General features: G+C 38.3%; 1 protein-coding gene across 3 annotated transcripts in view; it reads left to right on the top strand.

The window, feature by feature from the left end:
• LOC148369301 (RNA-binding motif, single-stranded-interacting protein 2-like) overlaps positions 1-13869 on the top strand; it is a 55808-nt gene that overhangs the window by 18488 nt on the left and 23451 nt on the right. For all 3 annotated transcript variants that reach the window (XM_088331248.1, XM_088331247.1, XM_088331249.1), the window contains exons 3-4: positions 3666-3724; positions 4097-4188. In XM_088331248.1, coding sequence (XP_088187374.1) covers positions 3666-3724; positions 4097-4188 — 151 coding nt within the window. The remainder of the gene's footprint in view (positions 1-3665; positions 3725-4096; positions 4189-13869) is intronic.

Raw genomic sequence — 13869 nt, 5'->3', positions numbered from 1 at the left:
TTACATAATTTGTTCGAAAGGGGGTAGTGTCAAAGTCAATCATTATTATGACTATTTCGTGGCCATATTTGCACAGATAAAATACATGTATATGGTTTAATTCGACATTATGGTGGGGGCAAAAAACTCACGCGACCTCTTGTTGAGTTTCCGGAAAGAGAGAGCCAGGAAGTTTATTCGTGACGTCAGAGAAACCAGTACAGAGCCAGAACGACTTCAAAATAAAATACAAGCTTGATAAAAGTACAAAAGATATAATTACACTCATTGTTGAGACGTTACTTTATGTGTGTTTGTATGAGAAACATTGTTTTTATAATTAGTAATATAAAAACAAGTTGATTACCTTGAGACATAAAATCAAGAGATTTACATTAAAAACCTGACAGTAGTCAGAAGAAAATGCTTATATTCCCTACCCCTTCATCTTCCCTATTAAATACACCGATTATATAACAACAATTGTAATAATATTAATAATAACACTTATGATATAACAATAGCAACAATAACACAAAGTTAACCATAGTTCTTGACGCACTATTCAAAATCTCTCGTATCACTCATACCCGATTTTCTTCATCTCTGTATTCTGCCAGGAATGTTTTTTTTGTATTTAAATTTGAACAAGTGAATATTTGGACATTGTTTGATCTCGTCTTGCAAACCGTTCCAAAGCTTGACTCCACACACAGACACACACATACTTCTCCTGGTGGTTCTCACCTTTGGGATCATGAATTCACTACAGCCCCTTAAGTTACAATTTCCTTCTTTCCGAATGAATAATTTATGGATGTTTTCTAGCACTATGTTTTTGTTGACCTTAAATAGCAGTTGTGCAGTGAAAAAATGTACTAAATCATCTAATTTTAATAATTTGGACTGCAGGGGTAAAATATTAGTATGATCTTGATATCCTACCCTGTGTTTGGTTCTATTTGCATCTTTTTGGAGGATGAAAAGGGGCTGTAGTGAACTTTTGTAATTATTGCGCCAGACTTCTGCATAATATGTTAAGTGTGGCAGAACTAGAGAACAATATAATGAATACAATGCATTATATGTTAAAATGAATTTGTTTTTATTAATTATTGAAATGCTTTTAGATACTTTAGTTTGTATGTGTCTGATGTGTGTTTTCCAGCTTAATTTATTGTCCATTATGACCCCTACTAACTCAATTTCTGATACAGCGTCTATTGCAGCACCATCCATTTTTACTTCTAAATCTTAATTATCTTGAGGTGCTCCTGTGAAGAGGAATGACTGTATTCATTGTTATCACTTCTAGTGCACCTCACTGATGGATTTTATATGGAATTTGACGCAGTTTGCTAAAGTTTGAGATGACAGTTTTAGTGCAAATGCCCTGCCCCCACTTAAACCCTGTCGGAATCATAGTGGGTTATCCTCGGCTCCTCTGGTCCACCGCAGGTTGTTGACCGTGGATGGACAACGGGCTTAAATCTGGGTATTCTCAACCCTCACACATGGATGAGTATTCTGTCCCCCTTTCCCAGTTCTGCATTGTGCAAATCAGTCGGCGGGCACCTCGGAGAAGCCCTTTCATAAATCCTTTTGGCAACGTAAAGCACTCAGCTAAAGAATTGGCACAGCTCCGGGAGATGTAAAACAACATTGTTTTGCAGTTGCTGGAAATGGCTCAGAGTTGGGGAAAAAACATGAAATAGTCATGCCTTGGAGGAGGTCGTATAAATAATACAGACGGGCACTTAAGCAACCAGTGGAGGGTGGTGATAAATATGTTATTGACACATGATTGGACGTTTGCATTCTTTTTTTTCTGGTCTTACTTTGTCTGTTTTGGTACAATTCAACAGATTTACAAATAAAAATACAGTTCTTCAATTGAATACTGTATGTGTCTTAATGGATTAAACATGTTTTGAGTGGACTTGAAACATGGTAGTGACGCAGTGTGGATGGATAGAGAAGTGAGTGCGGAGTGGAATGAATGTGGCTGCGAGCCAGCATTGCGCAGGACATCCCGAGACGGATCAGGTTACCCTGCATGCACATTTCTACTGATATATCTCATCTGCACTCTTTAATGAAGCCAATGTTTGTGTTGGCTCAAATATTTGGGGTGTAATAATAATAGCTGTATCGTGGCTGCAATATTAAAAATGCTCCATCATTATAAAGTATCAATATTAGAAGAAGAAAACACAAAAGATAAATAAAGAAGCGATTCCCTGTTTGGTGTTATAACACCCTCTGGTGGCTCGTTTATTCGTGTAGTTTAGAGATAACAGATATTTGATTAATTAACCGCTAATCAATGCTTAAAATCATGCATCATAAGGTTTTATTAATATAGATAAATTAACTAAATCCTCTGTTTTTTAGCTTATTAAAATAAAACGTTCTACAATCTTTTGAATGGACTATCACAATCGATTGAAAAAAAAAAAAAATTGGCGTCATGACGAAATAATGGTTCTCATTTAGATACATTTAAACTGATTTAATTCTGTAATGTTGCTCAGCCTGCTCTCATGGATGTTATCCTTTTACAATTATTGATAGTTTTGGGGGTCTCTTTAAAATATATATTTTTGGGAGGAATAGAGTGTTGGCATGACTCCAGTGATTTGTCTTTTATGCTTTGGAAAATTATGGTGGACTTTTGCAGTTGAAGAATAACTTTTTGCTTGTCATCACAGCTTTTTGTTATTGTAGCATTAAAATGGTAAAAGTAAGAAAATGCCGGCGCATCTTTGAGCGCATCTAAGAAATGTGCGTATTTGATAAATGAGCTGCCATCATGACCTTAAGCCAGGAGATAGTGGAAGAGAGTAAGAAAGTTTCAAATTCTGGACAGCACCTTAAAAGCCCCAGTGTGTAATATTTGACAACTAGTTGTCACTGTGTTGTCCAGTAGAAGCTCGGGCCAGAGATACACAGTACAGCGGTTCTACGGTGTAAAAGATTTTTTTTTTTCGACATATAGGACTTTTCCATCCAACAATTTTCTGTACCGCTTATCCTAACTAGACTCTCGGGGGTGCTGGAACCCATCCCAGTCATCTTCAAGCACTGGGCAGGGGACACCCTGAACTGGTTGCTAGCCAGTCCGCAGGGCACACAAAGACTGACAACTATTCATTCACTCACTCATTCACACTTAGGCACAATTTGGACCGGCCAATTAACCTGACATGCATGTTTTGGGAATTTGGAAACTAGAGTGCCCAGGGGAAACCCACACAGGCATGGGGAGAACATGCAAACTACACACAGGGTATATAGGCCTAGTTTTCAAATCAATGTTTTTTGTACCACTTGGAGGCACTAAATATTACACTCTGTCCCTTTAGGTATATCCAATAAAGTGATTATTGAAAAAAAAATAATCAACAGATCGATTAACAAAATAACTGTTTACTTCATGCTGTTAATTTGATCTAAGATTTTTGGGTCACTGCAGTGGGCAAGCCTCCCATGAATAAATAATGGCCGTTTGTCTCAAAACATAATGTTTTCCTTCAAATATTTGTTTTATAATATCATGATTGTTACAACTATTTTTGTTTTGATATTGACAACCTACCATGAATATTGAAAATATTTTGGAGGTTATGATATTTGCATAATGTTGCATGTCTAAAAATAATTCTTCCATTTTGTTGTTTTTTCAGCTATGGGAAAATTGTGTCAACGAAGGCGATACTAGACAAGACAACCAACAAGTGCAAAGGTGAAAATTGATTTTTTTCCTTGTATTCACTTCCAAGCTCAAAGACATACTGCTTGCTCTCTGTGTTGTTTGTGCGTACATATGCACTACAGAAGATGCAAGGTTACTCAGAGGTCATCCATGCCGTGCAGATCATATAAAGTTGAAACCTTATGCAAGAACGAAGCGAATGATCATTTTATACGGTTTATACTTGATGTGTTTTTTTTTGATAGGGAGCTTGCGCTAGATGAGGACCGTTTCATGGATGTTTACCCTACATTGCTAATGAGCTATTATCGGGTGTGTCGCTCCCCCGTATCGCCACATTTATCACCACCATAAATAATCGTATTATGCAGCGTTACTCACTTTGTATTGTTTTTACAACAGGCTACGGCTTTGTCGACTTCGATAGTCCAGGCTCAGCTCAGAAGGCAGTGACGGCTCTCAAGGCGGTGGGCGTGCAGGCTCAGATGGCAAAGGTACCTGCGCCAATGGAAATCATTAGACCCTGCAGTCAATGTTAAAGCGACCTCCAGAGGTTGTCAGCACTCGTTTGAAATGTTGGTACTCGGTGGAAAGTGTGTACAGCATCGACTTGCCGTCAGATAGGCATGTGAAGCATAGCCTCGCCTGTCCCCTAGGATATAAAGAATTTAAAATATAATAAACGGTTATATTAATTTAGTGTTAAAGTTCTTTATCATTTAATATCAAAACTCTCAGATTTTCGTTCTCAAATTCGCTGAATTCTCACATTGTATTGTGAATATTAATTGGATTGGTATGTAATGAATTACTGTGCTGGGCCTCAGCAAATGCAGAGTGAGGCACGCAATTCTCTTGCCTCAAGGGATTGGGCGATAGTGAGACCAAAGATTCTGATTTGGAACAGACCTTAGCCCCAAACAATAAAATCAATGATAGTATAAGCTATATAACAGCAAGTCGAGCCATTCATTATTTTTTTTTTTCTTGTGCGTGGACTTTTTTTCCAATGTAGGATTATCTATCTATAGATATTTATAGACATTTTTATACATTTTGTTCTTGCTCTGCCAATCAAATGATGAATAAGACACAGGTTCATTCATTTGTGAATCAGACTGTGCCTCACCCGATATGATCCTCACTGCACAACATTGGTGTACAGTATTCTAGATTCACTAAAGAAAGTGACAAATAAAGAAGATCCAATTACACTTGTCTTATTTATGCACCAAATTTAACCAATGTTGCATTTGCTTTTGCCTTAGGACAGTGTTTGCCACACTTTATTTTAATAAAAGAAAATTTCCAGGCATGCACCATTTTTTAAGCTTAAATTACAGAGTTGCCTAAATGAATAGTATAGAGTGTTTCGTATCATTTGTCGGCACCTTGTTTCAGGACAAACACAGGTTCATTTTGGTTACTATTTTTTTGTCATTTTGTATTTTTCTTTTCACTTTCTTTTTAAACCTGCTTTTGAGGTTTTAGTACATTTTAATCATGTTTTTCAAGAAAAATTATACCTAAAATGAGCAAATATTATCTGCTCGTGGAATAAAAACATTTTTTTCTGACATAATAATTTGTTTCTATTTTTTTAAATGAGAAAATAGTAAGTTATAACCGCAAGATTATATGCAAGTTTTTTTTCTGTTATTTTCTGCATTTCAATCTTAAATCAAACTTATTAAGTTATTAAATATACCGCGCTACCTCATGATCAGCAAAGATAAAATTGGGCAATTTCATGCGGCACAGTATAGACAAGGTCTCACAAGGTCCCTAGCGCATTGGTATAAATACACTGCCCTAGGACACAGTCAAGTCAAGTCACGTTTATTTCTTTAGCCCTTAATCACAAAGAGTCTTAAAGGACTGCACAGACCACAGATTATTGCAACCAAAACTATTATTACACCATTCCCTGATCTAAAACCTACATGAGGGCAAAAAAACCTCAAAAACATTAACATGAGGAAAATGAAGAAACCTTGAGAAGGGATCGCACATGAGGCAATCCCTCTTCCAGGTTGACCAGGCTGCAATGGATGTTGCAATATCAAATAATACACAGTTATTGTCAACATAAAATATAGGTTATTCATATACTATAGAATAGAAGTGTGTTTTAAGCCTAGATTTAAACAGCTCCACTGAGGCTGCAGATTGAATCTCAGGGGGAAGAGCATTCCACAGCACCAGGGCCTTAATGGAGAACGCTCTTGTACAGAAAACCCCTTGCATGTTGGTTGTTATACAGACTGTCATTTCTCTGTATAGAAATCAACCATTTGTTCTAGAATTGATTGCTTTTTATTTGTTGTCCATTCAACAATAAATTGCTTGATTTGTTGACCTTTTTTGATACCAAAAAGATACTCGAACCAATTGCTCCAGGAAACTGTACCAAACGAAAATTGATTTTACTGTACTGTTACAGGTCTCGTTTTAGAATTATGACTATTTAAAATGAGGTCATAAATATTGATTAAAGTCTTTCATTGCTTGGTTATTATTTCATGCAATCATTCGCCTTGTTTTGGGTCTTTCCTTACCTAAAGGGACATTGTGCATTTTTTAGCGCTTACTTATGGTTAAAAAAATCTTAATTCATAAACCAAAAACAATATTGATTTTAATGATAAGCAAAATGTCATGATCTTCCAGTTTGATAAATGTGTATTTATTTTACTTCACCTATGGCTGACATGATTGTTCGCCATCTTGCTGCTACAGGTACCCCAAAAACTTTGTGGAAAGCTGGGGCAAAAAATGAAAAGTAATATTGTGTGCTTTGATCACTTTATGTTTCAGTAGTTTGTATTCTTCCTTGTGGTTTGAAGCACTCGTTTTCGGTTGCCCTACACAATACAGCCACATTCCGGTGGTCAAGTATTACAGAGTGTCCCTTTAATATTAACAAAATAATCTAATATTGCAGATGACAATTTAATTAATCTTAAACCCATTTCTCTATTTTACTCAAAATTATTTTTGAAATAAATTGGAAAACAAACAGTAAAATGAGAAAGAAACAGCAGAACAAGTACATTTTACTGTACTGTAATTGGAAAATGATATTTTCCCTTTCAATTTCCTAACTTGTTTTTTGCAGTGTAATTAAACACATACTTGTCATAATTGTACATGACTATTTTCCTGACTACATCCAGTCCCTGATTGGATTTTACAATATAACCCCCTATAAGATGAATTAATAACTTTAATGCCTGATTTTTCTGATGATTAATTTGGTGATTAATCAAAAACCTTGTGAAAGGCTGAGCAAAAACAAATGAGAAAAAATTTGGACTGTTTGGTTACGTTGAGTCTCCGTAGTTTGTATTCCTGCTTTTGCTTTGTAGCACTTTTTTTGTTGCAATGGACAATCAATGACATCTAGTAGTCAGATAGTACACAGTGTCCCTTGAAAAGACCAGAAAAAGAAGCTACCTACAGGTCTTGTTTTCCCAAGGTGCGTCTGGCTCCTTTTGTTTTTTCACATTGATGTTTTAGCCAGCGTATTTTTTGTTCATGCACAGTAGAATACACGTGCAAACAAGCAGCACTCCATGAATGCACATGGGCATATTTGTGTATGACGAGAGTCAGTCAGTGCGTGCATGTGTGTGTTTACGTCACGCTTCATAGTGGTGGCGACGCTATGGGGAACAGTTCCCTATACAATGGAGCAGCTTGTTCTCCCTGGTGGCATCTGACTCAATGTCTGAGCAGCTCCCCAGTCAGCAGGGCCAAGTGCCTAGCTGTCTGCCCTGTCAACACACACAGGAAGAGTACTGCATGAAGATTTCTTTGGCCTTGCTCCAAAAGTGATTACAGTAATCCCTCGGTTATTGCGTTTAATGGAGACCGCGAAGGTTGAAAATGCCCGAAGTAGCGTCGCACCTTCATAAAAGCCCCAAGGTTGAAATTTACGTCAAAATGTCGTCTTTATCGACTGAGATTATACAACTCTAACAACATAACAACAATAGATTTACACATATAACTCAGAATTGCAGTCAAATGAATGGTCCTTATTGTCATGATAACAAATTCAACATAATTCAAAGGGTTCTCTTTTCAGTGCAAGAAAGAGATTTAAAAAGCAGCTGGCTAGCTGAACACTAGCATCGGGCATTTTTGTGATGATTCAAGTACAATTGTCCCAAGTGAAGTGGTTTCCCACGATTTGTACCTCCAGGTCACCCGGTTCATGGATAATGCATTTGGCATTGGTGAGATACAGGCTTTGCAGGGGTGGCTTGTTACGGTTGTCAGACTTGGCCGTAGCACTAGACCGGACCTGCACACTTGATGTTAGCTTCCCTCCCTACATCGCCTCAGTCGCTTGCCAAACCCGATTATAATCCATGGAACACCCGCTGGTGATCACCATTTCTTTGCTCTTTTTTGTCTTTTTTTTAAGAGTCCAATTTAATTGATGATTTACTTTTCTATGTAACGGGCCGCTAAAAGCCAGCAGTCGCCACGCTTCTCAGTTTTTTTGGGTTCTGAAACATTGACTTGGGCGCCCGCCCCACTGTTTGATTGACAAAATACACCAGCCTTTCACAGTCGAGCTCACAGTCATGCCCAACCATCACATACTAATACAAACTGCCCCTCGTGATAGCATTTGTAGAACACAATGCATGACATGTTGATATCGATTTAAATAAAAACTTAATTCAAAATCCCCGAAGCATTGCACCAGCAATAACCAAAGTGCGAAGTAGCGAGGGGTCTCTGTACTATATTTTCCGGGCTGTAAGGCGCACCCAAAAACCTTAAATTGGCCAGAAATTTTCACATGGATTTTATCATCTGGTGCACCTTATATGCGCACAAAGTTGGAAATGCGTTACTATATTTTTGCGATTATTGATTAGTTGATACATTTTATCACTGACCACAATGTAGGCAATATGGATCTAATCGAATATTGACTGCTTTGATGCTTGTGTCGAGTAACAGTGGGCGTGGCGAACTTAGTCCCACTCGAAGCGTGTGTTGGTGACGTAGTGTCACGTGACTGGGAAAATGAAGCCTCCTTTTCGGTCGAGCTCGTTGAGCAGAATCGGTAATGTAATGAGGCCCGACCCGTTGCTCTTTGTTCCTAATGTTTTAAGCAGGGAGAGAAAGGGCTTGAATCTGGTGCAAACGGAGAGCGAGTATGGATGGAAATTCCGGCTCTGTTCAGGGAACTGGCTCTTTTAGCACGACTCACTAAAAAGCTCCATAACAGATTTATTTTGCTGCCTTAATCCATAAAATACCAATTATGAGCAAGCTGTTTTTGAAAATAGGGCTCAAAGTCTCTTGATACAGGGCCCCATTTATTTTCTCATTTACATGTTTCAGTCGTCCTGGTCCCTTTGCAGAAAAACAGCCCAAAGCATGATGTTTCCACGCCAATGGTTCACAGTGGCTACAGTGTTCTCCAGATGCAATTCAGTATTCTTTCCCCTCCAACACAAAACATTCTATTTTTGTTTTATCTGACCATAACATATGCTCCTAGCACTATTCTGGAACATCCAAATGCTTTCTAGCGAACCGCAGACAGAACTGGACATGTACACACACTTGTACAGTGGTACCTCTATTTACAAATTTATTTTGTTTTGGGAGTAGCTTTGTAACCTGAAACATTTGTAAGTAAAGTGTTTTGTATCAAAAATGGTTTGACGACTTGTCTGGGGCTCTTGTAACGTTGATCAGACGTATCCGGAACGATTAGTAGGGGTGAAGTTGGTCCATTTTCGTCCAATTTGGAGAAGTGCTTGAAGTAGATAAAGGCATGCACGTGAGGGCGACACCTTCACGTTCAAATCAATGTGAAAATGGATGATGGGAAGTGTTTTATGTTCATTAAAATTGAAGTTCACACTGCTGCTGGGTCGGTTTTAACACAGCACCCTATCAGCCTCATAGCATGACGTATAGCTCCTCTCTGCCACGTTAATTTGGTATAACCATGAAATACAAACCTGGACACGTCTTAAAAATTTCTGGAATGGGTTTGTTCTGCCATAGGTTATGAACTTATAAAAGTCAACAAAAAGAAAACTTTGCTTATTTTATATGATTAGATGGGCCAAGAAATAAGATTGAGGTGACATATCTAAAACTCTTAAATGTCTCTAGGGGCGGTAGAGCGCTCGTCTTGGGATCAAGGGATCCCAGTTCGAATCCCGGCTCGTCTGTGTTACATGTCGAAGTGTCCTTGGGTAAGACACTGAACCCCTAATACCCCCAATAAGCAGGTTAGCGCCTTACATGGCTGAAAGGCCGCTATTGGGAAATGTGGAGCACGTTGTAAAGCGCTTTGGGAAGTCATTGACTTGAAAAGCGCTATATAAATGCAGATCATTTCATTTTCATTTCATTTCATTTCAGAAGCGAAAACAATGAAGTGTACATACCCCGCTTTACATTTGCAGTAAGAGTCCGTCAGAGTTGACAAATCTGAATACATTTAAATGTGAAGTTGGTCCGGGGCTGACAACTTTCTCATAGATCATCAACATTACTAGGTTATAAGCGCCTTTGTACACCTTGAGGCCATGAATATAACTCTGTATATAATAATTGAGACCCTTTTCTACTGTATTTTGAGATAATTTTGCATAATAAGGAAGAAATGATACGGCTGCTATCAGGAAGAGCAACTCATGTAGGAGAAATTGTAGGTTCGATAATCTTTTAAGTCTTCTTTCGTGATTGAATTAAGTACATCGGGAACCAGCCATGAGGGGGAGCCTTTTATTTCGTCATCCCAAAAGAACTCAGAGAACTCCAAACATAACAATGCTTTTATAGCTTCAGCCCAAAAGGCGGCCCTAGTCCTCAGTAATCAACACGGACATGTTGTTCGTACCCTTATTAGGGCATGTTGTTGCCTCAGTTTGCTCAGAGAGTCCTTGAAGAAAGGCCTTGTAGGTCTCATGCCCATTTTGGTAAACTCGACTATCTTGTCAAGGATCTTCTCGAATGATGTCAACATTCCCTCACTACTGTAAGCAACGTAAGCAGGTTTTTCTACATTTCTAATATGCAACTCTATTCTACAAATGCGAGTCTATTTTCCACAACATATCCCCCCTTTGGGAGTTTATACTCCCATTTTGAATGGAAATTAAAATTGAAAAATCAATACAGGGTATTGGTAAAGTATCTTAAATCATAGCTACACAGAATTATCGGAAAAAATAAAAATGAAAATAAGATCCTGGCGGTCAGCCTGCTGCGATTATCCCAACTCTTGTTATTCATGTTTCGATAAAAACCCCAACACTCCAAACATCTGACCCATGCACTAACCCCCCCTTCATTTATCTTTATCCGTACATATGGATTATACATGTAGACCGCCGACGGTTGATCGGTACGTGATAAAGGTAAATGAACAATCGAACTGATAAGTGATAACAAATTTTGGTAACAGTCGTTAATACATTTCAAGATGAGTGCATGACTGGATAGTGATACAGTATACACATTGGCCTTTGGCCTGACCCCCGTGAACAATTTGAAGACCATGCATTGTCGTATTCGTCAACGGGTGTCGTGAAGTCAGATGTTGGAGTGAGTGTTCATCCCAGCAGGCATCACGCGCAGTTTCCATGCAGCCCAAAACCCGGAAGCGACGATGCATCCTGACCATCCTAGACAGCAGCATGCTCCCCGGCAGTGTGACATACCAACAAGAGAATCACAATTAGAAAACAACATATTTGTAGCTTTTATTCCTAGCGCTATTGTGTGTTGTGTGTCAACCGAAAGTACTATTAGATATTTCATTTATTCCAGATCATCGTATGTGTCCATTCCCTCAGATGCTCCATCATCTAGTGTAGGTTTTCCCGACTGTTAATGCCACCAGATAAAAATCATGACGTTCTCCTATTTTACTAAAGGCCTTGTTAGTGTAATAAATAAAACGTCGTTGGTTGTAATAAATTAAAAAATGTAATTAATCCAGTCTGCGGTCTCATCCGGAGTTATCCAGATAAATATTGAATATTGAATATTAACACTTGCTTTTTAGCCCATCAGTCCAAATGGGAAATTGACATATAACCATCCCAATTAATTTTACCTTATTCTCATTTTATTTATTTACCAAACCAACTAAATCTACTATTTTAGCTTCGCCTACTTAATGTGAAATTGACGTGCATTGATCTTATAACCATGCCTCCATCCCACATTAACCTATCCCAATTCACTCAATTGGATTTTTTCCTCGTCTTTTCATTACTTAATTCTCCAATTCTTAACTATAAAACGAAACAATTTTATTCATTTTCTGTCACTATTCCATCTTTCCATGGTGTGGTTCTGGCATTAACTTAATGCATTTAAAATAACTCAACATAATTTTTCTAAACCTTTTACCCCTAAATTCATCGTTTTCCAACTGAAAAACATTTATTTTCCGGGAACTCCATAGGCTCTCGGACGTTACGTTGCACACCCTTAGCTTCAAAACGATTTCCCAAAAAACGAACGTTTTAGATTCCTAACGAGATGTGCTATCGTTTCCATCCAAAACAATACATTTCAAACCGTCATACTCTTTAAAAAACGTTTTTCTCATTTCAATGAGCACTGTATTTCTTCCTTTTTCTTTTTCCTTCGATAGTTTTCTGTTATTTCTTTCAGTTACGTGGGCCGATCAAACGCCAGCGCTGGACAACCATATAAGACAAGAAAGATAAGAATACAGGAAAGAATACAAACACTTACAACATTGAACAAACATAAAACATAAGACAAGACAGATGGCCCACAAAATTTAATTTAATTAGTTTAATTAAGTCAGTGCACATTGAAGCCATGCGCCTACACAACTACCGAGTTTTGGTTATGGTTTTCCTTTTCTACACAATTTTCCTGAATTTTACGTACTGGCAGTGCACTCATTTTTGGCCGTCGGCGTTGTAACCTCACTCTTCAGGGTTGTCGCCGTGGGTGTAGGTTTCTCTGATCTTTGGTGTGTCATTACCACTCTCGTCCGTATCGTCACTTTAGGTGCTGGAGTGGTCCACCAGCCGTTAAGGTTGGGCCTATTATCCGTCACTTTAGTCCGTACTGTCGTTAGCATATTTGGTTTCTGGTAGTCAGTCGGCACTCCGACTGGTTGCACGTCTCTCTTTCGTCTGACTCATCCCATAATACTCGGAATTTCAGTAATTCAAATTTGTCTTCTATTGCGAATTGCACTATTTATACACGTCCTTCTATTCAATCAAGGAAGCAAGGCTTTGGGTGCTCTGAGGAGAGTGATGAACAACAAGAGAATGAGTATGGACGCCAAGAGTGGACTGAGAGTGGGATTGTGCCGACTGTGTTGTGTGGTGCAGAGACTCGGAGACGATTCAGTTGTATTAAGACGACAGCAGTGTGCGTTTACGTGTGTGTGTTTCGTCGTATCGATATTAATAACTAAATGGAGTGGAATGGAACTATGACGACTATAACATGAGACCAAACGAGACGGCACGCTCTACAGAGAATATATTGACTTATTTCATCATCACCTATAAACAGCTCAAAACTTTGCTTCCATTCTGCTTTTTAGAAAGAACCTATAAAAAAAAAGAATCTGTCATTAAAAGTGCAATTAACCACCAGTCCATCGTCCCAAAAACAATGGTTCTAGGTCAAGGGTGGGCAAACTTTTGTCGTCACGGCCTGGGGACACATCCAGTTTTCCTCATTTACAATTATGATGTTATATTTCATTATATTAATTCATGTTTATTTATTTTGTGTATATGTATGAACCTCTACTGAACACCAGCATACCTTCAGGGCAATTGCAGTTGATTCAAGAAGGTTCGTTTGCTTTCGGAACGGACTAATCCCGTTTCAATCAATTTCAAATTGATAATGTGTTTTGATTTACAACAGTTTCATTATTCCATATTAACTGCTAGAACCAATTAAACGTATAAGTAGAGGTACAACTGTGTTATTGAAGTTGTGCACGTATGTAGTATCGCTGTCATGTCCAGCATGGTCGCCGTGGCGACCATCTAATTTGCGTGTGTCCTTCTTAAGGGCTTGCCCGTTCTGAGTAAAAGCCTGTTTTGTGAGAATTCCTAGTCTGAGTTCCTGTTTGCCTGTAAGCCTGTTTTTGTTTTGTTTTGTCCCTGGGTGTT

Source organism: Urocampus carinirostris, chromosome 3, assembly GCF_059441175.1.
Source record: "Urocampus carinirostris isolate Australia breed hairy pipefish chromosome 3, RoL_Ucar_1.0, whole genome shotgun sequence".
Classification (NCBI taxonomy): Eukaryota; Metazoa; Chordata; class Actinopteri; order Syngnathiformes; family Syngnathidae; genus Urocampus; species Urocampus carinirostris.
The sequence above is the reverse complement of the archived record's forward strand: the minus strand, read 5'-3'. Positions and strand labels throughout refer to the sequence as shown.